Source organism: Myotis daubentonii, chromosome 1 (genome assembly GCF_963259705.1).
Source record: "Myotis daubentonii chromosome 1, mMyoDau2.1, whole genome shotgun sequence".
In the NCBI taxonomy this organism is placed as follows: Eukaryota; Metazoa; Chordata; class Mammalia; order Chiroptera; family Vespertilionidae; genus Myotis; species Myotis daubentonii.
The window spans coordinates 204,010,010-204,034,307 of NC_081840.1; the positions used below are offsets into that span (position 1 = coordinate 204,010,010).

The 24,298-nt window shown below is 41.0% G+C and overlaps 1 protein-coding gene across 7 annotated transcripts in view; it reads right to left on the reverse strand.

Annotated features, from left to right (window-relative positions):
• The window catches only part of ATP10D (ATPase phospholipid transporting 10D (putative)), a 78,411-nt gene that overhangs the window by 48,707 nt on the left and 5,406 nt on the right, over window positions 1-24,298 (reverse strand). For 3 of the 7 annotated variants that reach the window (XM_059671860.1, XM_059671886.1, XM_059671892.1), the window contains exons 2-5: window positions 19,615-19,757; window positions 5,065-5,391; window positions 2,430-2,624; window positions 209-413 (exon numbers count right to left, since the gene is read on the reverse strand). In XM_059671860.1, coding sequence (XP_059527843.1) covers window positions 209-413; window positions 2,430-2,624; window positions 5,065-5,391; window positions 19,615-19,757 — 870 coding nt within the window. Of the gene's footprint in view, window positions 1-208; window positions 414-2,423; window positions 2,625-5,064; window positions 5,392-19,614; window positions 19,758-24,298 lie in introns of those variants that run through there. The other 4 variants (XM_059671866.1, XM_059671875.1, XM_059671901.1 and 1 more) reach the window with 3 other exon arrangements.

Genomic DNA, 24,298 nt, shown 5'->3' on the forward strand with positions numbered 1-24,298 from the left:
ATGCTTGAACTCCAAAGTCATTATATCCTATTACCTACAAAATATAGTATACGTCCACTGATATTGGAGCTGTATTAAGCCTTCTGGGATTGTATTTTTTAATGGTAAAAATAAAATTTAAAATCTCTTTATCTATGCATGTGACAGTAAGCTTAGTCATTTTCTAAAAAGAAAATGTTAATGTCACCAACTGCCGACATGTTATTACCTGCTCTGCAAATCCCCGAACCACCTGCCTCTGTTTTAAATTGCTCTCTCCGTCAAGCCCAGAAGTCTCAATATGACAGATCCCATCTGGATCCGTGGAAAAGAGTAAGACCATATCTGCAGGAATGACCTCGTTACAAGAAAGGCGAATAAAGTCCCCAACAGTAACATCTTTCCAGCAGCAATCAAGGTATTTTTTTTCTTTCCTAAAATTAAAAAAAAAGCAAAGTTTATAAATAATATCTAGCTAAAAACATATACAATAGTTTTTTTAAGCTTCACTATATAATTCAAAGCATGTTCAAAGTATTAGAATGAATTTTAATCCATTAAATGCTAAAAGGAAAGCCACAGAATTATAAAACCTAAATTCCACAACTTACTTTACCTGAAATTTTAGTTATTAGCTACTAAAACACATTTTTCAGCTCCTTTTTTTCCTGTGAGATTTTGAACCATTAAGTTATTTGAGTATAAATCTGGAATAAAATTAAAATTACTATTTGATGGGTTTATTCATACATGAAGGGATTTCTGCATCTACCCTGTGGTCAAGGTGTCAAGGATCCAGAAGTGCACAAGACACAACATCTGCTCTCAGAGAGCTCCCATGTGGCAGAAAGGAAGGGTAATTAAACACAAATGAAATAAATACCTAGGTACAACATTTAAAAAATCATTATACCACCATATTAACAGCTCTACTTATTTATATATATTTATGCTAAGTGTCCTTCCCACTATCCGACCGGTTGCTATGATGTGCACTGACCACCAGGGGGCAGATGCTCAATGCAGGAGATGCCATGATGCTCACTGGTCATTTACAGAGAAATGGCACCGCAGACCTGGCGCCCACAACGCAACACTTGGCTTCCCCCAAGTGGGACACAGGCCCTGCCACCACCCCAGAGCGACAGTCCACCAAATCGCAGCCGATGCTCCCAAGACCCCATGGCCAGCTCGGAAACCATCGCTGTAGGCGCCGGATAATGACGTCACGTAGCAACACCCAGCTTCCTCTCCCTAGTGACTAGCCTCCTTGAAGTTTCTTCAGCCCAGGAACACGACTTGCTTTAGAGCCAGGTGGAAACATTTACACTTTAACCAAATGTCTTTGAAGCGTTTTCTCGTGCATCTCATTTGATCCTCACAGAAGTCCTGGAGTAAGTAGATAAGAGACTCAGTGGAATCCTATTTTCTTTCCATTAGCCAGAAAATGGAGATTAAAAACTTGAACCGACTGAAAAGAGGAAATGGTGGACCTTGAAAATGACTTCAGATTTTCTCACTGAGCAGAATATAGTCAAACACTGCTGCAGTTAAACATTTTATCCTTTGTCCTCCCTGTGTGATCTACAATAATAATCTGCTTTGTGTTGATATTTACTGCTGTGTTGCTGACAATGACCTGAAAGAGAAGTTGAGGTGCTTCACTGGGCTGGAAAAAGTTGAGCTAAATCAGAAAGCAGGTCTAATTAAGCAAGTTTATTCTATATCTATAAAAGGCTAAGTTGACTCGCACATGTGCAATACATATAAAGCCCTCGCTGGCGCCAATCACACACATGTGTTTCCATCTGTCATTGTCAATCATGAATTTGGTTGATACTTCTATTATAGAGAAAGGGCGAATAGTGATATTAAAATATTTCTTCTAATTAATTTCCTTTCAATGTGCAAAAATTTGTGTACTGGGCCACTAGTCATTTAATAAAAATACTGGTTAACACAGTCCTAAACTGCTGCTGCAGTGGGAAGGTTTTATTACCCTCTTTTGTGCCCCCAAAGAACATTTTCCTCCATTTTACAGAATCCCTTTTCTCCACAGACAGCTCTTGTCTTCTCTTTTCCATATTCCATCTTGTTCTCCATATCCATTCATATTTTTCATACCCCAACCTCTTCTAATCCCAAATGGTATCATCTAGGATTAAAACCTCTCTGCTTGCTTTCCCTCTGATGGTTTTAAGTTTTATTCTTTCAGTTTCACTTAGAAGTTATAGAGGCTTGTGTCCTGGGTTGACAACATCTCATACACTTTTGTTTTCCTATGAATTAAATTCACTGTAGGTCTTAAATACATATGAGTTGAAAATATCACCACCACCACCACAACCACAAAAAAAGTCCCGGTCACACCTACGGGGGAAAAAAGTAACAATCTGCAAGTTTCTAAATGGTACATGTGTATTCCTGAGGACAGCTCCCGTTACACTTACCTACTGTAAACTTTGGTTAATAAGTTGTTGATCTGCTTGTCAATTTTGTATTTTCGGTAATCTTCCAAGCCGTCTTTTATTGCGATAATTGTAAGGACCACCACCAGAGGCAGCATCGTAATTTCCTTTTGAAAGGCCTCTACCAAAGGCACCCAGTTCAGGACCACTAGAAACAGGAAATACAAATTGGCGGCTCTGCAAACAAACACGCACAAGGAGGTGTTAACAAATCACATAAACGCCTAAAGCAAACAGAGGCGAAAAAACCTCCGGGCGTTTTCTTACAAGTGTTTATTAGCTGATTTTAGATGCTACAGAATAAAGAACTAGCAAAATCTAAAAAACCTGAACCAACAATTTATTACTCCTGTGAACATCTAGCTCAAGGCATACTTTAATAAATGAGAGATAGTATGTATTAAATATGTAACAGTAAATATTGGAGTGTGACCGTCTTGAGTCGTGTGACACATGATATAAAGCATAATAGGAAAAACTATTTTCTCTTCAAAAGTTCAAAAACTGAGAGGAAATTCAGTGTTATGGGTTATAAAAAATAACTTGTTAAATGATGCAACCACCTACCCTTCAGAAGTTAATTTGTATGGGCAAACCTTACATTCAAACAAGGCTCAAAATACGTAGAAAAGCCTGAGAGGTCCCCCCCCCCCCCCCCCCCCCCCGCTTGAGATCAAATTTCTGCTTTGATGCTATTCAGAACCACTTTTTCAGGAACTTCCTCCATTCCTCCATTTTATATATTTAAAAACTCCTCCACTGGCCCACAAGGTAAATTCAAGTGGCCCTTTAATGTAAAAGAAACAAACAAAATCTCAGTGCTGCATAGCCCCTTGAATTTTTATCACTATTTTCCCTGTTAAATTTTTCAAAAAAATCTATACACCTTTCTCCTTCCTAACCTCCAACTCCTTTTACTCTGAAAATTTTCTTCCTTAACACCTTTCGCTACTTGTTTGGCTTAAATTATTTCCATGTGGACTGCACCCAAATCTCCAGCATTGGCCCTGAACTCTTCAAGGTTCAGGGTCTAATTCCATCAAGTGCAGTAGAGTGCAAACCCCATAAAAGACAGAAACACCCACAGCATTTAAAGTCATTAATTTAACAAATTCACATGTATACTTTTATTATTTTTAAATATATACTTTTATTGATTTTAGAGAGAGAGGAAAGGAGGAGGAGAGAGAGGGAAATATCAATGAGAGAGAAACATCAATCAATATGCACTGGACTGGGGATCAGGCTTGCAACCTAGGTATGTGCCTCAGCCAAAATTGAACTGGTGACCCATTGGTGCCTGGGACAATGCTCACCAACTGAGCCACACCAGCCGGGCCACATGTATACTTTAAACCCATCCGCTGTTCAATCAATCCGTGTGGAACACATATAGAGAGAGTAATGAGAGTGAATATTGAATGTTGAGAATCTCTGTACTCCCATTAGCATCTCAAACTCAACATTTACAAAAACAAAATAATCTCCCAGCCAAGCTTCTTTTTTATTTCTGTCTTTAATTTTTCTGTTAATCCTTTTGGTCACCTCAGCTCAACATGACCACATCCTATCTTTCCTTAATTCCCCATAGCTACTAGTAATCCATAGTCACTGCAACAGATTATCTTTCTTTTCATTCCCTCATTGATCTAAGTTCTCCCTTACAACTGACCAGGACATACACAGTATCTTCCTGAATGTTCTGTCTGTCTTCAGTTTGCCTTTCATTGTGTTAGTCTGAACGGATGACTTCCCAGGCCTCAAGAAGATCTTCTGTGCTACTGCTTGGCACTCCCCTTCCTCCAGCTGACATTGTGCTGTGCGACACCTCCGCCTTGCACATCTCACCATCCTCCATGATTAAGTTCAAACGCCACTTCCCCTTCCACTGCCATAGCTATCAGCATGAGTCCTCTTTAGGAGGCTTCCCTCCTCCAAGGCAGCCCTTTGGAACACTCTTCACATCCACTGTCCCTTTTCACGGTTTGCATACACATCCTGCTTCACTTGCCGAATGACCAAATCCATAGGAAAGGAGCCCCATGTAAATTTGCTTTTCCTTCAGTGCCTAACTTCATAAGAGAGAGGCAATAAACAGACACTAGACTGGATTTTATTGTTTCACCTAAGAACTGGCTAAACCACAATGTCAAACCTAGTTTTCTGATCTACCCTACGAGGATAGCAATGTCTTCTCTGGTGAAGAGAAAGCATGTTGTCAACTGCAACGTGCTATGTGAATGTAAGCGGACATCATTCCACAACAGACCCTACCAGAATCGTCAAAGACCACGTCACAAGTCTCAGCCTAAGTAACATACAATGTTATGAACGTGAAAAATCTTTTATATCCTCTAGAACAGTGGTTCTCAACCTTCCTAATGCCGTGACCTTCATGTTGTGGTGACCCCCAACCATAAAATTACTTTCGTTGCTACTTCATAACTGTAATTTTGCTCCTGTAAACAATATGTAATTATATATGTGTTTTCCGATGGTCTTAGGCGACCCCTGTGAAAGGGTCGTTCGACCCCAAAGGGGTCGTGACCCACAGGTTGAGAACCACTGATCTAGAATGACAAAAACAATCAGTTATTTTTCCCCAAACTAAAAATACCTGTGAAATTGTTCAAATAAATTTCTTGGCACAAAATTCAGAAGCGTGTACTTTGTCGTCCGTATTCGGTTATTCACGTAGGTTCCAGAGAACTTCTCGTACTCTTCCTTGAAGGGCTGGAGGTGGGGAACCACAACCCGGTGCCTGCCTGCCAGTCTGGGGGTCTGAGAGGACTTGCTCCCGCAGGCAAGCAGCGAGGAATAGCTGTACGGCCTCTCATCCTCGCCCCTGTTCGGACCGCCCATCAGGCGCTGCCAGTGGTATCGGGCCCACTGAACAGGCTCAGTCATGTCCAAAATGCGGTGAGATCCAGGTTGGGTAGGTGATCTGGCAAAACAAACAAAAACCCGCTAAAACACTCCTCATAAGCTTCTGGAGAGTCTTAAAGAATAGTAAGGATAGTAAAGCTAAGATTTTTTTCTATACCAAATAAATACTATATGACCCAATGGTTTAAGGTATAAATGGGAAAGTAAGACCAGTATTGACAGCTCCATCGTAACCAAAAGTCTTTATTAAATAAAGGATACTCCTTCTCATGGGCTGACCTGATCACCTAAGAAACAAGAGGCAGCATCTAGAATGCCATGGCATAATTAAAGCAAATAATTTAGGCCAAATGCACACAAGTCTCTTCATTTATCCAATCATGAGTTTTCTCTTCTTTGAACTGAGTATGCCACACGTGTCAGAAACCATTGGAGGATTAAATGAATACCTTGTAAAGTATCCAGCATAAAACTTGATATAAGTAGCCATTAAACCCTTTCTATGAAGATTACAAAAATGGCCACAAGTCTTTCCTTCCCTCATGCACACCCCTTCACCCAGCAAGTCGGGGAGTCTCTCTACTCATTGAATCTGGACTTGACCACGTGCTTTGCTTGGCTAATGAATGAAACACTAGTGAACGTGACATGAGTAGAGGTTTCAAATGTGCTTGCTCAGGGGACTCCCACTGCTCTTGAGAACCCTGTGGCCACTACCATGTGCTGAGCCCAAGCTAGTCTACTAGATGTGAGTGCACATGACCCACTTACCACCTTTTTCCTCTCAATATGTGGGTGAGGCCACTGGCCACCAGCTGGCCACTAACACGAGTGTGCCCAGATGACACAATCTAGAACAGAGCTCAACAGAGCTCAATCCAACAAATTGTGAGACAGTAAAAGTGACATCACCAAGTTTAGGGTGGTTTGTAATAAAACAAAATCTAACTCATACACACACACACACACATATATTAGAGGCCTGCTGCACAAAATTCTCACAGTCCGGGAGTCCTCAGGGGATGTCTAACTGACGGCTTAGGCCCGCTCCCTGTTGGAGCACACTGACCAGCAGGGGGCAGCTCCTGCATTGAGCGCCTGCCCCCTGGTGGTCAGTGTGCATCATAGCGATGGGTCATTAGCCTTTTGGTCGATTTGCATATTAGCCTTTTATTATATAGGATATTTTTATTGATTTCAGAGAGGAAGGGAGAGGGAGAGAGAGAGACAGAAACATCAACAATGAGAGAGAATCATTGATTGGCTGCCTCCTACACCCCCCCCCCCCCACTGGAGATAAAAATTTAACTCTTATATAATCTCTTCCTTATTTCCAAGTTTTTCTTATTTTCCAAGAATTCAGTCCTGCCTGGAATGTAAGCTCATTAATTGGGGGAAGGGGGAGAAAGTTAACATTATTAAGAGTACACTATATTCCAAGCACTTTGCAAAGCACTCTACATGCATCGTCTTACTTAATATTAACATCAATCTGATAACACAGCTATTATTTCTATTTTGCAAAAGAGGAAATGGGCTTACAGAAGTAAAGTAACTTGCTGAAATTCATATGGTTAGTAAGGCTGATTCAAGCCAAATCTTTCTAACTCAACAGTTTCTGCTTTTAACTGTCCATGTGCCTCGTTTATCTTCACATCCGGAGTAGCTGGCACTTAGTAGATGCCCAATGAAAGTTCCTTGGGTAGCTAACAAGCATGTCAGCAAATGAGCAATGTGTGGAGGGCAGGGTCTGGGGGCCTTGGTTTCTATCCTTGCTCTATCAGTCCCATTGCATGTACTTATCATCTTGGATTGGAGCTCACCTCTGGAGACCCTTATTTAGTAAATCTGTGGGCGTGTTCTGGTCATCTGAACTGTTAACAAGACTCCCCAGACTAATCTGACTCAGATGGCCTACAACTGCACCTAGAGAAAATTGAGGTTATGGGCTAGAAACTATACTAGGCTAGAAATACAGACATGATTCAGTCCTAGATCCCCTTTTGCAGGAGCTCAGGGTCTAGGCGAGGTGACAGGCGTGTAAGTACATAAATGCAACCCGAGGTGCAGAATAGAGTTCAAGGCACTGAGGTAGTTTGGGCAAATTCTTTAGGCGTGCTTCCTTCCTAAACTACATTCTAAGTTTAAACCATGTCGATTGATTCTTTTCTCTAAAGTGTTATATTAATCAGGAATTAATAGTTTCCCCCTAAGAACATGAAAATTGTATCCAGCTTTCATGGATCTGAAATCATAAGTCATTACCTAGCAGCATTAGAAGATTTGGCCCAATTATATTCTAGTAGTTAGTGAATCCACGTTTTTAACAATCCATTCTTGTTAATACACTTGCTTACGATACATTCATCTTTAAGCAATCCAAGAGATTAATTAGATAGAATTACTTCATCACTGCATTTATACACAAGTTAAATTACAAATAATAATTTTCTAAAATCCCATCAGATCTTTAAAAGTTATATGATCTAAAGCAAAATATTAAAAAAATAAATAAGAGCAGAAAGTTACTTTTAATGGGAAAAATGCAATAGCTTCCAAGTGTGTGTATTTGGATATTGGACCCACAATACAGGATAGGCAAAAGTAAGTTTACAGTTGTGAGTCTGCAAAACAGAGTTTATTCTTGTATCATTATTACTTATTATTATATTATTTTCCATATGAACAACTGTAAACCTACTTTTGCCCCACACTGTACATAGCCTCTATTATTCGTGAGAGAAAATATCCTTAAAGTCAGTCTTACCAGTTTTATACTAATACTAGAGGCCCAGTGCACAAAAATTTGTGCACTCGGGGGTAGGGGGTCCCTCAGCCCAGCCTGTGCCCTTTCGCAGTCTGGGACCCCTCGGGGGTGACCACTCGCTGGCTTAGGCCTGCTCCCGGGGGATTGGGCCTAAGATGGCAATCAGACATCCCTCTGGCAGCCCGGCAGCCCTCAGGGGATGTCCACTTGCCAGCAGGGAGCAGATCTAAGCTGCAGTCAGACATCCTTAGCGCTGCTGAGGAGGCAGGAGAGGTTCCCACCACCACTGCTGTACTGGCAGCCATCAGCCTGGCTTGTGGCTGAGCAGAGCTCCCCTCTGTGAGAGCGCACTGACCACCAGAGGGCAGCTCCTGCATTGAGCGTATGCCTTCTGGTGGTCAGTGTGTGTCATAGTGACCAGTCATTCCCAGTCTTTCTGCTGTTAGGGTCAGTTTGCATATTACCTTTTTATTATATAGGATAGAGGCCTCGTGCATGGGTGGGGGCCGGCTGGTTTGCCTAAAGGGTGTCCCGGATCAGGGTGGGGGTCCTGCTTGGGTGCCTGGCCAGCCTGGGTGAGGGGCTGATGGCTATTTTCAGCTGGTCACACCCCCTTCAGGTTGGGGGTCCCTACTGGGGTGCCTGGCCAGTCTGGGTGAGGGGCTGAGGGCTGTTTTCAGGCTGGCGGGTGACTGAAGCTCCCAGCCTCTTTTTTTTTTCTTTTTTATTCTGGAATTTATTTACCTTCTATAGCTGTCACTAGAGCTGAGAGCCAGCTCCAGCTCTGAGGCCGTGGCTGGCTGAAAGCAGGTATCTGGGGTTTGTTTAGCTTCTATAATTGCAACATTGTTGCTTCTGGAGCTCAGAGCTGGGCCACAGCAGGTGGGGAACCTTGGCTTCCTCCATCACTGGAGCAAGCAAGCCTCATGTTCGCTTCAGCTGCTTGGCTGCTGGCCGCCATCTTTGTTGGCAGTTAATTTGCATATCCTGCTGATTAGCCAATGGAAAGCATAGCGGAGGTATGGTTAATTACCATGTTTGTCTATTATTAGATAGGATTGAAAAAAAGAAAAAACAATAGTTCTATCCTTATCAAATTCTGTCCTTTGGAGTTTGCTCTCTAAAATATCTGTTCAGAGACAGCTAGATCTATAAACACTGACTGCCAAAACAATGCTCAACATCTTTTCAACATAACGTTTTTAAGGTGTTCCTCTGAAGTGACTTGAAAAGCCTATTTTTTCACTTAAGTTAAAAAAAAAATAGCTTCTTAACCTAGATTAGTGGATATTTGGTCCTGCCCAAAACATCCATGGAGACATTTGGTCCATGCCAAAGGTCCTTGAAATTTGATCTCATCAGAAATATCTAGAAGCATATTTGGTCCAGGCCAAATGGTCCTTGATATTTGATCCTGTCCAAAATGCCCACACTGCCCTGACTGGTTTGGCTCAGTGGATAGAGCATCAGCCTGTGGACTGAAGAGTCCCAGGTTCGATTCCCGTCAAGGGCATGTACCTTGGTTGCAGACACATCCCCAGTAGGGAATGTGCAGGAGGCAGTTTCTCTCTCATCAATGCTTCTAACTCTCTATCCCTCTCCCTTCCTCTCTGTAAAAAATCAATTAAATAAATGTCCACAGTTAGAAGACATCTCTGGTTTCAAATAGCTCATACCACTTATTTCTACTTTTGGTTTTCAGAATTAATACATACAAAATACTATTATGGATCAAGGACCTTTTGACATGGACCAAATGCCTCAGTGGGTGGTTTTGACAAGACCAAATGTCCTATAAGGCTTAACCTCCAATGCAGCTTGAGTTATTAAGGTAGTTCATTAGCGCATTCATAAATCTACCCCAGAACTACCTTGTGCTTTATCAATGAACCAATAAGAATGTAAAACACTTAATATAAGCACTCAGTGCTTTTCATGCATTTCACCTCATGCACAGTAGGTGGCCATTATGACAAACTTCAAAGTTTTTAGAAGGGTGAAATCAGTACAATGTATATAATTTCTGGAAACTTTAAAAGAGAAGTTTTTACTTGTAATTACAGCAGGTCCTCCAATAACATTTAGTTCAATTGTTATAATGGTGATGAGATGCCATAGGAGCTTAACTCTTGTTTATATGAATTAGCCTGTGGTAAAAGTGTTTTTGTTAATGCATCTTTTTGCTTAAAGTCACAGAACTATTGTATCTTCAGCATTAACTGAGCACTTTGTAAATTCATATTAAGACAGAGGAGTGTGTATTCCTCTATTGTTCACAATCTCATACAACAATCTAGATTCTACCTAGATTTTTAAATTTCAGAATACAATTTCTTGAGAATGAAAAGTTAGAAATATTTTTAAAAATATGATACATGGGTGATGTTAACTTCTGGTAATTTGTGGTGTATTTAACTAACAACCTCACACTAGAAAAAAAATATTCACTGGTTTACAAAAACAATCAGCTTTTCACTCCACATACATACTCAAGAACCTTCTTTTTTTCCCCATTCACTCCGTTCCAAAGAGACAAATCTATGATTGAAGGACATTTTATTGCCCAAGTTTCCCTCGGTCTGCTTTCCTGTGTACCTTTTCAATGTCTTTACACTTATATTAGGTGCTTTATCTACTGGTATATTGCCTTCTCCTTCCCCCTGGCTCACTGCCCTCCTCAGCATCCGCCCTCAGCCATCGAGTCTCTGTCCTACTCTCCAAGGCCAGGTGGCTTGTCGTCCTGTAATGACTCTCCCTCCCTTCATCACTGCTACTCTTTTCCTAATAAGCGATGATCGGATCAAGGGACTAATCTACACAAGAGAGAAAAGGTGCTAGTGCTTTCAAGGGATAGAAGAAAAAAAGACTAGGAGTGCAGGTAATTAGAATGTGGAAAACATCCTTTCAAGGTTCCAGCTTAGAATTTAAATCATCTTATATTAAGCAGGAATGACCAAGGATCTACTTAGCACTTCAGCTCAGTGCTTTCAAAATTTGGTAACTGCCAGCCAGTGGGAAATACATTCTATGATATTCTATGGTGAACCTGGAACATAGACATAGACATACATACATATATAGCTGGAAAAAAAAGCCTAGAAAACATTTTTTTACCCTTATTACTTGCAATGCATGCATTTTCTATTCTACAGTAACTCTTTCAGCCTCTCTCTCTCTCATTTTAATACTGGTCAAGATGCACTGAATTGGTTTCAAGATTCACTAATATGCTGCTATTCACACTCTTGAAAGACACTATTACGTGGGGCTCCACAATGGATAAAAGGCACTAAAAGACAGCAGTTGGACTAGAAGGCTCAGGGGAAGACAACACTTTACTTACCGTATCTCCCAGAGTAGGAGCCTATAGCCTTTTACTCTTTCCCCACATGCCCCAGCAAAGTAAAAAGTATATTAGTACTTAGAGAAAGTTCTATTATTAATAACATTTCACACAGGTATTCAGGAAAATTTCTTCATGATATGAAAGGAAAGCAAATCAGAGTAAGTCATACCTCATCAAGAATCATGATATTTAAAAGTTTAGACTTTAGAGATTATTTAATCTCAAGGCTACAAACTAGTAAAATTCTATCTAATGATGTATTTTGTACCATGATGTTGGCAAACACATTGTTCTTAATATATTTTTTTTAATACAGTACATTTAAAAGTGGAGATAAATTCACATAAAATATTGATAATTAGATTTTCTTAAAAACAACGACAGGATGTTGGACACAAATTTTCACATAGTAACAAATGTCAGAAGCTTTTTCACTGTAGCCCCTGCCCCTAAGCCTGTATTTTCTATCTCACCTATTTTAATTGAGTGGATGAGCACTCTGCTCACCATTCTGAAGAATCAAATTCCCCCTGCTCTATAGACCAGGGCTCAAATGGCAGTTGCATCACTCATTAGATCTCTGACCTATGTAATTAACCTCTGGGCCTCAGCTTGCTAATGAATAAAATAACATAACATTAAGAGTCTTGGGCACACTATAGATGACAATGCTCTAATTCCTGCTCTCCTCTTTGGCTATTTCTCAGGTCATAAATAAGTCAAGGTTTGAAACCCAGTAAATTAGTCTGAGGTCCAAACTTTCAACAGATTGATTTCAAATTAAATGAAGTTGCCCAAGTCTAAGTAAATGCTCAGTTCAGTGTCACTGTTGATACCTGAGAAGTAACCAGTTTTAAGTAGGGTACAAATAGAAAACAAATCATAAAAGACAGGCATGACTAACCCTATGTAATAAAAGGCTACTATGCAAATTGTCTCCTCGGGAGTTCAACTGACCAGGAGTTTGACTGCTCGCTATGATGTGTGCAGATCACCAGGGGGCAGCGTGGAGCGAAAGGAAGGCCCCGGCCAGCAGCCAGAAGGCCCCGATCAACCCTGATCGCCGGCCAGGCCTACGGTCCCTACCCATGCACAAATTTCATGCACTGGGCTCTAGTCGTATATAATAAAAGGCCAGTGACCATAAGCGTAACAACCGGAATGACCACTCGACCAGTCACTATGAGGTGGGGGGCCGGCGAGGGGAACCGGCTGGCTGGCAGTGGCAGCGGAGTGGGACGCGGGACGAGGGCTGGCGAGGGGAATCAGGAGGCTGGCGGTGGCAGCAGGGCAGGATCAAGGGAGGGGGAGGGGAACCAGCTGGCTGGTGGGGATGACAGGGCAGGACTGGGAACTGGCGAGCGGGCAGAAGATGGGCCTGATCGCAGGCTAGGCCTAAGGATCCTACCTGTGCACAATTTCATGTGCTGGGCCTCTAATAAATATAATAAAACTAGAGGCCCGGTGCATGGATTTGTGCACCGGTGGGGTCCCTCAGCCTGGCCTGCGGGGATTGGGCTGAAACCAGCTCTCCGACATCCCCCGAGGGGTCCAGATTACAAGAGGGTGGTTCTCCGGTGACGCATCCCAGAATTGGGCTCTCTCCTCTCTGGTTCTGGGTGTGTCACCCGAGAACTGCAGCTGCCAAGTCACCACAGCTTGGTAGCTCCTACTTTGAGCATCTGCCCCCTGGTGGTCAGTGCATGTCATAGCTACCAGTTGGATGGTCAAATGGTCACTTGCGCTTTTATATCCTATATAATAAAAGCCCAGCGATTGAACGGCAGAATGACCAGTCGACCAGTCACTATGATGCGCACTGACCACCAGGGGCAGACGCTAAACCCAGGAGCTGCCCCCTGGTGGTCAGTGCGCTACCACAGTGGGAGCACCGCTTGGGTGACCATGATGACCAGCTGCTCCCGCTGCGAACCCTGGGCCAACGGGCAGGAACCCAGGCTGTGATCGTCACTTCCTTGCCCCAGGATCCTCCTCCTCACTCCCTACCACCTCCTCGGACACCCGCAGGCTACATAGTGCTGCTGCTGCCAGGCTCACAGAGCTGACCCCGGAGGCTGGGAGGAAGGTTTGTTGCCACCATGGGACTGAGGCCTACTCCACCACCTCTCAGTGCTATTGTCCCTGGTCCCAGCCCTGACCAGGTCCTCTGGAGAGGCAAGTGCTCCAGCTCAACGGAAGATGCCGAGCCACAGAGCAGCCACTCAGAGGGCGGGTCCACAGCCGCTCAGCTGACCGGAATGAGCAGCACTCACACAGAGGGCCGATCCCCCACAGGCCATGCCCCCCCCCCCAGGGCACAAATCTCATGCACTGGGCCTCTAGTATATAGATAACCTTCATACCATCTGATCTCATCCTCCACCATCTTCTTCAAATTTCATTCCAATTACGTTCATGAACAAACTATATTCCACTAGTCCTGGGCCCTCTGCTAATTACAGTCTCCTAGGCCCCTCCCCTGGAGATTCTGATTCAGGAGCGTGAATATGGGGTTTAATTAGTACCCAGACGACATGTCTGGGAGGTTGCAAAGCACAGCCTATAACCTGCACCTTTGGAAATGCTGCCTTCTTTTTCCAGAGGGCTGGTCAATCACATCACCCACTCACCACAACAGCCCCTATTCATCTTCCAGTGGTTGGCAAACTCATTAGTCAACAGAGCCAAATATCAACAGTACAACGATTGAAATTTCTTTTGAGAGCCAAATTTTTTAAACTTAAACTATATAGGTAGGTACATTGTTATTACCTTAATAAGGTTACTCCTAAGGCTTAGGAAGAGCCACACTCAAGGGGCCAAAGAGCCGCAGTTTGCCGACCACGGTTCTAGACTATTTTAGTTTGACCTTGGAGTGGGAGAGAGTGAGGATCCACACAGGAGCTACGGTAAGGTACTCCAGGCTCTGCTCCCATTAAAACCTGGGCATGGCTCCATCACTGGCACTTGCTACAGTGTGCTTCGGGTAGCTTCATTCTTCAAGGTCAGGGACCTTCTCTAATTCCTTCCCAGACTCCAGAGTGTCTCATGCTTGGCCAAAGTTAGATGATCAATGACATGTCTATTTAGGATTCAGTACTATCTTTGGCTTCTGGAATCTACTGCGAGTCTTGGAACATATCTCCAGAAGATAAGGGGGGACTACTGTACTTGTGTTTTCTGAAACTTACTCCTGCTTCTAATGGAAGGAAAGCCACGCTAAGACATGAAAGAGGAAACGAGGTGTTTTTGTTTCCTTTTCTCATACTACCTCTTTAATTGCAGAGTCTGCCAGGCAACCAATTAGCTAAAGATAGCAAAACCCTCTATCAACTGTTCCCATGGGTAAGCAGAGCCACCCAGTAGACAAAAGTTCTAAGGAACATTTTTAAGGTTTTTCAAGAATATCATTCATAATTCTAAGATTTAGCCCACTCCACAAGGAGCTGATTTGTCATGGTTTCTGATAATAAACAAATGGTTCCATGCTTTACTTGACCTAATATTATGCCACTGATTGGAACCCTACCTTGAGAATTAACAACAAATTTAAAACACACACACACACACACACACACACACACACACACACACACAAAACAAGTTCAATTATCATCACATTGAACCAGAAAGAATGCTTAGGTCTTGATACTCTACTCCCCAGTGAGCTGCTCTCCTTACAGGCAGGGAGATTTAGCATTTCATTAAAAAATAAAATATAGTTTACCTAGGTTTTTGTTAAAATCTTCATTCTTAACTTCATTTTAGTTTAAGAGCAACTACTACTGTGTGGAAATTTGAATTACAGCAAAATTCCTGCTGGTTAGTGATGGAGAATACCATTAACGATTAACTCTATGAAAAAGCCTGCATGTTCCTCGGCTAAGCATGACAACCTGATGTTCAATATTACCCAGATATGCAGTGACAAAAGACACCTGTCTCTGGACCCCTTGCTTTAATTAACTGACATTAGCATTTTGTCTAGAATGTAAAAGTTAATTCATATGACCAAGATCAAGATTCTTAACACAGCCGGGCTGGTGTGGCTCAATGGTTGAGGTTCAACTTATCAACCAGGTCACTGTTCAATTCCCGGTCAGGGCACATGCCCAAATTGTGGGCTCCATCCCCAGTGTGAGGCATGGAGGAGGCAGCCAATCAATGATTAGCTCTCATCATTGATGTTTCTATCGCTCTCCCTCTCCCTTCCTATCTGAAATCAATAATAAAAATATATTTTTTAAGAAAAGAACAACCACCAATTACAAACAACCAACTAGGTTTAAAAAAATATTCTTAACATACAGGTTTAAACTGGTAGAGAGGGACTGAATATGAGATTAATACAAACCAAACGCTATATACATCCAACTTGCAATACTATTTCACAGTAAGTCAATTATATAGTAGGGGGGGAAAGTTTCATTGCAAGTAATCATTAATCACCATCACAGAAATATCAATTATGTTCTAAAAATATGCATGTGTAAATGTCTTTATAATTGGCACACGAAAATTATAAATCACTTTCACTTATGAATATTGATGGAAAACCTCAATAAAATTTAGCAAATTAAATATAACTCTGGCAATGGGAGTGTGAATTGCTACAATCTATTAGGTATTGCAAAAAAGGAAAAAAAAGGAATAGGAAGAACTTGTTAACTTTTCTTTTTTTGTTACAATGAAATGTATTGAATTATAATTTTTAAAATTTAATTTTCAAGTTTTAAAGGAAGAAGTTTTAATGAATAGCTATGAAACAGTCTAATGCTGCCCTGTGCATTATGTGTGCATGATGCTACATGATCCAATATCCCACTGACTCACAGAAGCTGAACAAAACCTGTAATTAAAGTTCTAAAATCTATAAGCTATCAATTTTAAGACATAAGATCAATTAAAATTAGAAATAAAGAAATACAAGCCAAACGTTGCTAGAAAATAAGTACATATAATACTTTCATAATAATTACTGCTTACAAAATACATTTCACATGACATTTAATTTAATCTTCACAACATGGTATGAAGTTTTACTTCCTAGTTTCAGAGGAAGAAATAAAAGGTCAAAGAGTATAACTCAAGGCATGCAATATTTGACTCCAAAGTCATGCCTTTCCAACTACACAATTCCATTTATGCATAAAATTTCAAATAATCAAATATGATCATTTAAATTAGATTATTTCTAATTCATAACCTACATTGTTATTATAGTCATTTAAAATAACTGTATTTTTCTAGAAGATATTAAAAGCTATGATCTATAACAGAGTGCACCTAAAATAGCAGATACTATGTTCCTTCTTGTGTACTAATGTACTTGAAAGCAGACAGAGCTCAAAACACTGTTTCCCTCAATGAATGCTTAATGGAAATTTTGTAGCAGGACAGATCATCAAAGGTAAATATGGGATAATGAATTCCCTTAAGCCCAGTTACTATTTAAACATTTATGAGGTCATCATCAGCCAACACACAACCTGAAATGTACATATATGAGCTCACTTGTCTAAAAGAGAAAAACATTCTTGTGTGTAGTCGTTTCAAAATGCTGTTTGTGGCTGTCAAATTCCCGTATGCATCCGAATGTGCTGAAGCACCCCCGCCCACCCCCCACCCCCCCCACCCCCCACCATGCTGCTGACTCAGCAGATCTGGGTGGGGCTCAAGAAGCTGGATTTCTTTCCTTCCCGATGTGGCTGGGTTGTTGGTTGTCATCCTGTGCACCTGGGGTTGCCAGGTTCAATTCCCAGTCAGGGCACATGCTCAGGTTGCGGGCTCAACCCCCCACTGAGGGCATGTAGGAGGCAGCCAGATGGATGTTTTGCTCTCATATTGATGTTTCTCTCTCTCTGTTTCCCTCTCCCTTCCTCTCTCTCTAAATATCAATTTTTTAAAATCTTTAAAAAAAAAAAAGAATCTGCATTTCTAACAAGTTTCCAGGTTAGTGCTCAAGTTGGTCCTTGGAACATGCTTTGAGAACTCGGCTATGTAAATTTCTTTCAATAAGTAAAGTTGAAATTAAGAATGAAGATTTAGTTAGATGTCACTTGTATTATTGGGCAGTCTTTCTTCTTTGAGTGTATAGACCAGGGGTGGGCAAACTTTTTGACTCGAGGGCCACAATGGGTTCTTAAACTGGACTGGAGGGCCGGAACAAAAGCATGGATGGAGTGTTTGTGTGAACTAATATAAATTCAAAGTAAACATCATTACATAAAAGGGTACGGTCTTTTTTTTTTTTTTTTTAGTTTTATTCATTTCAAACGGGCGGATCCGGCCCGCGGGCCGTAGTTTGCCCATGGCTGGTATAGACCGAGGCCATGTACCGATGACTTGACAGCTGATACAAGCAGACCCTCTCATCTAAGGCTAGAATTAACTAATATAGCGAAAGTCTAGTTTACACACAAAAATACCCAGCAATGGCTGATGAGGCCTTCAGGATGGACTCTGCAGATTTAATACAATTACAAATCAGTTTCAGCCAATATTTCCAAAAGTTTGGCAAGGGAGAACAATGGAGAACAGTGAGTCCTGGCCTTGACAGACTTGTAACCTTTTTCTCAAACAAGATGAGAAAACTCTAACAAAAATACCAAAGTTCCTATATACCCCAAACCTGGGAAGAAAGAGAATTTACCTATCAGGGTCAATAAAAAGAAAGAGAGATGTTATAGCTATAAGATAAGAAATTTTTCACAGTAGACTTGGGATATGAAAGTTTTCTTGGCCTATACATCTCTGAAACACAGATAAAACCAAAGCTTGTTCCAATCTGGGTCACACCAGACCTACTTCTCCAGCTGTCTCTATAAGAAGCTGATTCCTTATCTGACAGGTAATAAGCAGTAAGGTGGCAGTAAGATCACCTGAAATCTTTGCTGGTTTCTTATTGCATCAGGTGCCAAGGTGACATGTTGGCACGGCTCCCTTAGTGATTATTTTTGTGCTACCTATAAAAGGAAAAGAAGTGTTTTTCTTCACCCCACACAATCTTTGGAAAAGAAGATAAACAGTTACAGGACGCTCATGGGAAAAGGCCAACTCTAATCAAGCACATAGCCCTTATGCATCTGTAGAAAAGAGTGCCCAAACCAAGCTCACTCAGTCCCAATTCACTCAGCAAACTAGACCTGAACACCAAACGCTATGGTTGATGCTGGGGACACAGAACCTAAAGACACAGTTCTGCATCACAGAAGCAGCCTCTCACTCAGGCTGAGGAAAGACACCCTCCACCGCAATGTGTTTTATTTCATTGCTGATGAAGAGTCAGTTTAGAACTTTCAAACAGAGCGTGTTTATTTTTAAAGAAGACAGAGGTATAAAATATGACTGTGGTATCTAGATGCATTGCTTTCTACTGGGAAAAGTTTATCTCTTCTTAATGTTTCCAAAATGCATTAAATAGAGATTTTTCAATTTTCTTGTGTGAGAATTAAGTATTTATGTGTCCATTCAGACACTGAAAGCTTTATTACCTTTTTCAACATATCTCAGCTTTTCCTTACAGGGATCATACCTCCAATTGAGTTACCTTTTGCTAATGCTTAGGCTCAAAACTGATTTAAGCTAGCAAAAAGGCAGGGAAAATGTCGCAGTGGTATGTTGTCTCTCCATGTTACTGGAAACTAAAAAAAAAAAAAAATCTCACCCACACTCATGGTAATTTGCCAATATGTCATAGTCTATTCTTAAAGCTGAAAATTATAAACATATATTATATGTTCTGACATTGGTAATCCTGAACACTCCTAAAATCTACGTTATTGAAATGGTAGAATAGCTGTTTTTGAGATTCAGTTATTCAACTGTAATACAATATTATTAATTCACTAAACCTGAGATCATAACAGTATCTACCATTTAAAAAGACATGCAGTATGCATGCATATAAGCATAAGCGATGGGCACAGACAACAAGGAGTGAGGGTGAGGGCAAGACTGGGAGGATGAGGGGACAATGGGGGGATAAAGACACATTTGTAATACCTTAATCAATAAAAAATAATATAAAAATAAATAAATTTTAAAAAGACACGCAAAGTCCTGTGCTGGGGATAAATATGCATAACTTTAATCTGACAACAGTGTACATGTTTTTATCCCCATTTGAGGTTGAAAACATTGAGACTCAGAGTGATTGGGAAACTCACCCCAGTGCCACAGCTTGGTCAATGGTTACCCAAGCCTGATCCAAATACCTCCGCTGGAGTGAGAGCCTCCGCAGCCAGAAGGCTCTGATATAGGGGAGAAACTTGAGCAATAAGTTGGTAGAAGGCACATAGCTTCTGGCAGCCTACCAAGGAATGTGAGGGTTAGGAGGAAGAATAGGACTAGTATAAAATATCTGAACTTAAGTCATTCAGGGGGAAAAAATACTGCAAGCAAAATAAATTAACAAATTCAAATATTTAATTTTCAAACACTCATTAGATGCATTCATTAGAAAGCTCTTTACGTGTATTTGAAATATGATCCAATATATAACAATAAAATGTACATGTAAATAAATGATCCATTTCAGCCTGACTTCAATATCATCGGGTCTCACGGGGACCTGTAAGCGACTGGCCCACTATCTCTCGCTGCCCTCCTCCTTGCACGGCCTCATCTCCCCGCTCACACATTTAGAAATGTATCGTCAACACTGTGGTCACTTCCTTGTATTCTCTCCACCCTTTAGGTCCTCTCTCACTTCTTTCTTGGCAAAGCCCTTACCCTAGCTATATTCAAATCAGTTCTATCAAATCCCTATATACTCCATTCCAATACCTATGGGTTGAAAGTGCCTACAGGGAAACACATAATGTGCCTGGTTAGTGTCATTTTAAATTACCAGCCATGAGCTACAAGTTGGCCGCACATGCCAACTGCAATCATATAGGACTTCTAGTCTCCTTACTTTCCCATTTTAACAGGTAACTGTTTCATACCTTCTCCTCTAACTGCGTATCTTCCTCCCAGCTTCCTTCCTGCTGATGATCTTGTTTCTGTTTTACTGAGAAAACTAAGACCATCTAAAGAGAACTTCTACAGGTTTCCTTAAGTGACTGTTCTCCAGCTCAGAACTCTTCCCCAAAGTCCAGACTCATCCAACTAGATAGCCTAGCCCAAGTTCTCAACCTTTGGGGGTCGAAAGACCCTTTCACAGGGGTCGCCTAAGACCATCGGAAAACACATATATAATTACATATTGTTTTTGTGATTAATCACTATGCTTTAATTATGTTCAATTTGTAACAATGAAAATACATCCTGCATATCAGATATTTACATTATTATTCATAACAGTAGCAAAATTATCGTTATGAAGTAGCAACGAAAATAATGTTATGGTTGGGGGTCACCACAACATGAGGAACTGTATTAAAGGGTCATGGCATTAGGAAGGTTGAGAACCACTGGCCTAGCCTATCTCCAAATGGAAACATGTGGAACACTGAGCTCCTGGTACTCTCCCCAAAACCTGCTGTCCCCTCCCCCAGATGAGCCCTGTCAACTGATGGCAGCTTCATTCTTCTAGATCTTCAGCCCCAAAGCCTTTGAGTCATCAGAGGGTCCTGTCTTCCCTCAAAATCCATACAGTCAGTCAGCAAATTCTGTTGGCCCTGCCTTTAAAATATATCCAGAATCTCACCACTTGGCATCATTCCCACCATCACTCTCGTCTAATACTAACACCTAGTCCTGTTAAAAACCTAAGTTAGATCCTGATATTTCCACCATTCCAAATCTCTAAAGGCTCTCATCTTAGTTATAATTATAGCCGCCAGTGCCTCCCTATCTGCCTCCCCATGTTCTCTCAATACCCCTCTCCTCCTTCACTCCACTCTGCACAGCCTTGTCTCAGCAGTCCCTATTTTCCTCCAGTTTCATTTCTCATAGAACTCACGGCCCTTTCTAATAAGGTATAATTATTTTTGTATTTTAGCTCTGTTTTCTTCTGCCTCCATCAGAGGAGGAATTTATATCTCTTTTGTTCATTGATACGGCGTAGGCCTAAAACAGTATCAGGCATAGACTTTCAATATGTGTTTGTGGAATGAACATATGATTAATGAATAACATAATACCTCTCTTACATGCAGAATATCTGTAATAATCTTAAAAACACTGGCTGTAGAAGTGATATATGCTTAGTTATTTCCTGTTAATTCATTACAGCTTTTATTATGCATGCTAAAGTTATTACAGTTCATATTAAAATCTACAGCATGTCAGCCTAAAATGGCCACTTGCAAGACTGTAATAGGAAGACATAAAAAGGGAACTAGAACAAGACAAATCTGTTTTTAAAAATAGCCAAGGTATGTTAATTTCAAAACTCATAGGAAGTTCTTCTGAGTAACCTATTTTTTTTTTCCAGACAGCCTCATTAATTCCTTTCATCCAGGATGGAAAGCATTATAAATGTGTTCTCAATTTTCCTATACTTTATACACCATTCTAAATGCATTTCCTTCTCTGAGATTTCAGCACCAATGCATTGAGCACCAGTCATTGCAAAGTGCTCTATATAGAGGTGCCTTCAGGGTCTTCAGTAGTTGAAGACATCCTTGTTTTTAATGCTCGTGTCTAATTTTACAGGTTTGTTTGTCCCATGGCTGCCAAAATATCTGCCTTTCTTAAGACTTAACTCATACTTCCATCTACCTTAGACTCTATAATAATAAAAGCATAATATGCTAATTAGACTAGGCAGCCAAACGACCTTCCGGACATCATTCTGGGTGTCCTTTGGGATGAAGCTGTGGCAACAGGGGCCGAGGCAGAGGTGGTTAGGGGTGATCAGGCAGGCAGGCAAGCAGTCAGGGAGGATCAGGCAGGCAGGCAGAGTGCTTAGGGGCGATCAGGCAGACAGGCGAGTGGTTAGGGGTGACCAGGCAGGCAGGAAGGTGAGCGGTTAAGAGCCAGTGGTCCCGGATTGTGAGAGGGATGTCTGACTGACCAGCAGTTGGACATCCCCCAAGGAGTCCTGGATTCTGAGAGGGTGCAGGCTGGGCTGAGAGCCCCCCCCCCTCCCCTTCCATGCACAAATTTCATGCACCAGGCCTCTAGTAGTTAATAAACAGAAATAAATGGAATTAATGACCTAACGGTCTTCAGGGAGCAGAATATAGAAACTTAACAAGACATATTTAGTCAAACCTATTTCCACTGTTCAGAGATCTCTTTTCCTCATACCTGTTTAATAAATAGGGACCAAAAGGCCAATGTGTCAGCCATGCACTTTTCCAGGCACTACAACCAAAATGATGAAGCGTCCTATGTAAACTCCATGGTTCTTGTCTCCAAGGAGTCCACAGTCCTATAGAGGGATCAGGCGTGAACTTCATGAGATTCCCTCATTACCTGAAATTCTTCAGAGGTTAATCCTCATGAGATAGGCTTTGACATGTTTATGGCAAAATTCAGCTAAAATTTCAGCTTAGCTTTCAGAACAGCAAAAGAAAGTTGAGATAATTGTTGCAGTAAAACATATACTTACATAGGGCATATACATTTCTAGATATCAAAGTAATCTAAAAAACAAGTCTGTTATACTTTTTAAATACCACCTTCATTGCTCTGTACATTAGATAGCTCAAGTTAGTGGGCGGGGGAAAAAGCACTTATTGGTCAGAAGGTTCTCAACTCCTAGATAAGAACCTATTTCAAGATTCTTTCTGCTGATTCCTAATATCTTTAGAACATGACCAATCTACAGTATTCTGAAATGACCATGTTCAAAATCATGTGGGCCTGGTAGCATAAACAAATAAAATTACCAGCAATTAATGAGAGACTTAATCTAACTTGATTAAATCCAAAGTATATTAAAAGAAAATAGACCAAGTTGTGGACAGATGCATTATGAAAATATTTTTTTTAATATATTTTATTGATTTTTTACAGAGAGGAAGGGAGAGAGATAGAGAGCTAGAAACATTGATGAGAGAGAAACATCGATCAGCTGCCTCCTGTAGATCTCCCACTGGGATGTGCCCACAACCCAGGTACATGCCCTTGACCAGAATCGAACCTGGGACCCTTCAGTCCGCAGGCCGACGCTCTATCCACTGAGCCAAACAGGTTTCGGCATGAAAATATTTTTATGCTGCGACTCTAACTTCACATAGAATTAATTAATTACAACTTCAATGACCACTGTGGGACTCTCTAGCATTCCACACCTCTACAAAGATACTCAGGACCTCTGATAAGAAAACTTGATTCCCTAGGCAAAACAAACTCTCCACTGAATGTCATGAGGATTCGTATTTCTTTCCTTATCTTCATCTAAAAATATACCCAAGCTAAAAGGATGGAGAAAATGTTCCCTTCTTTTTTTCTGATGAAACACTAACAAAAATGTTTAGTTTTATTATGTCTTAAAAGGGAATCTGTTGCCAGGAAGTACATACTAAAACCAGTCAACACAAATCTTTTAAGTATTAAACTGTATCTTCTCAGACTATTTTTAAAGTTTTGTGTCTCAAGTAAGTGGCTTTTGATGTCAGCTCAGTGATAACACAGAAGTATTTGAAATGGCAGCAGGTGAAGTCAATGGTATTGTCTTTCCTGAAGACATTTTGTTATTACCTACCCTCCGTAGAGTTGAAATTTTGTAAGTTCGTTTTGCTAACAGAAATGTAATTGTGCTCATCTTCCTCATTCAGAAAGGCCTTAAATGGAACAAAGCAGATTTTAGAGAAATAAATTAAGGGATATTCCATGAAGACCTATCAGCATGAGACCTGGCAGATGTGATCGACAGGAAATGGAACGGAATAAAGCTTGAATCAGACCCACACTGCTTATTATTCCAGAAAACAGCTGGAGTCAGAAGAGTGAATG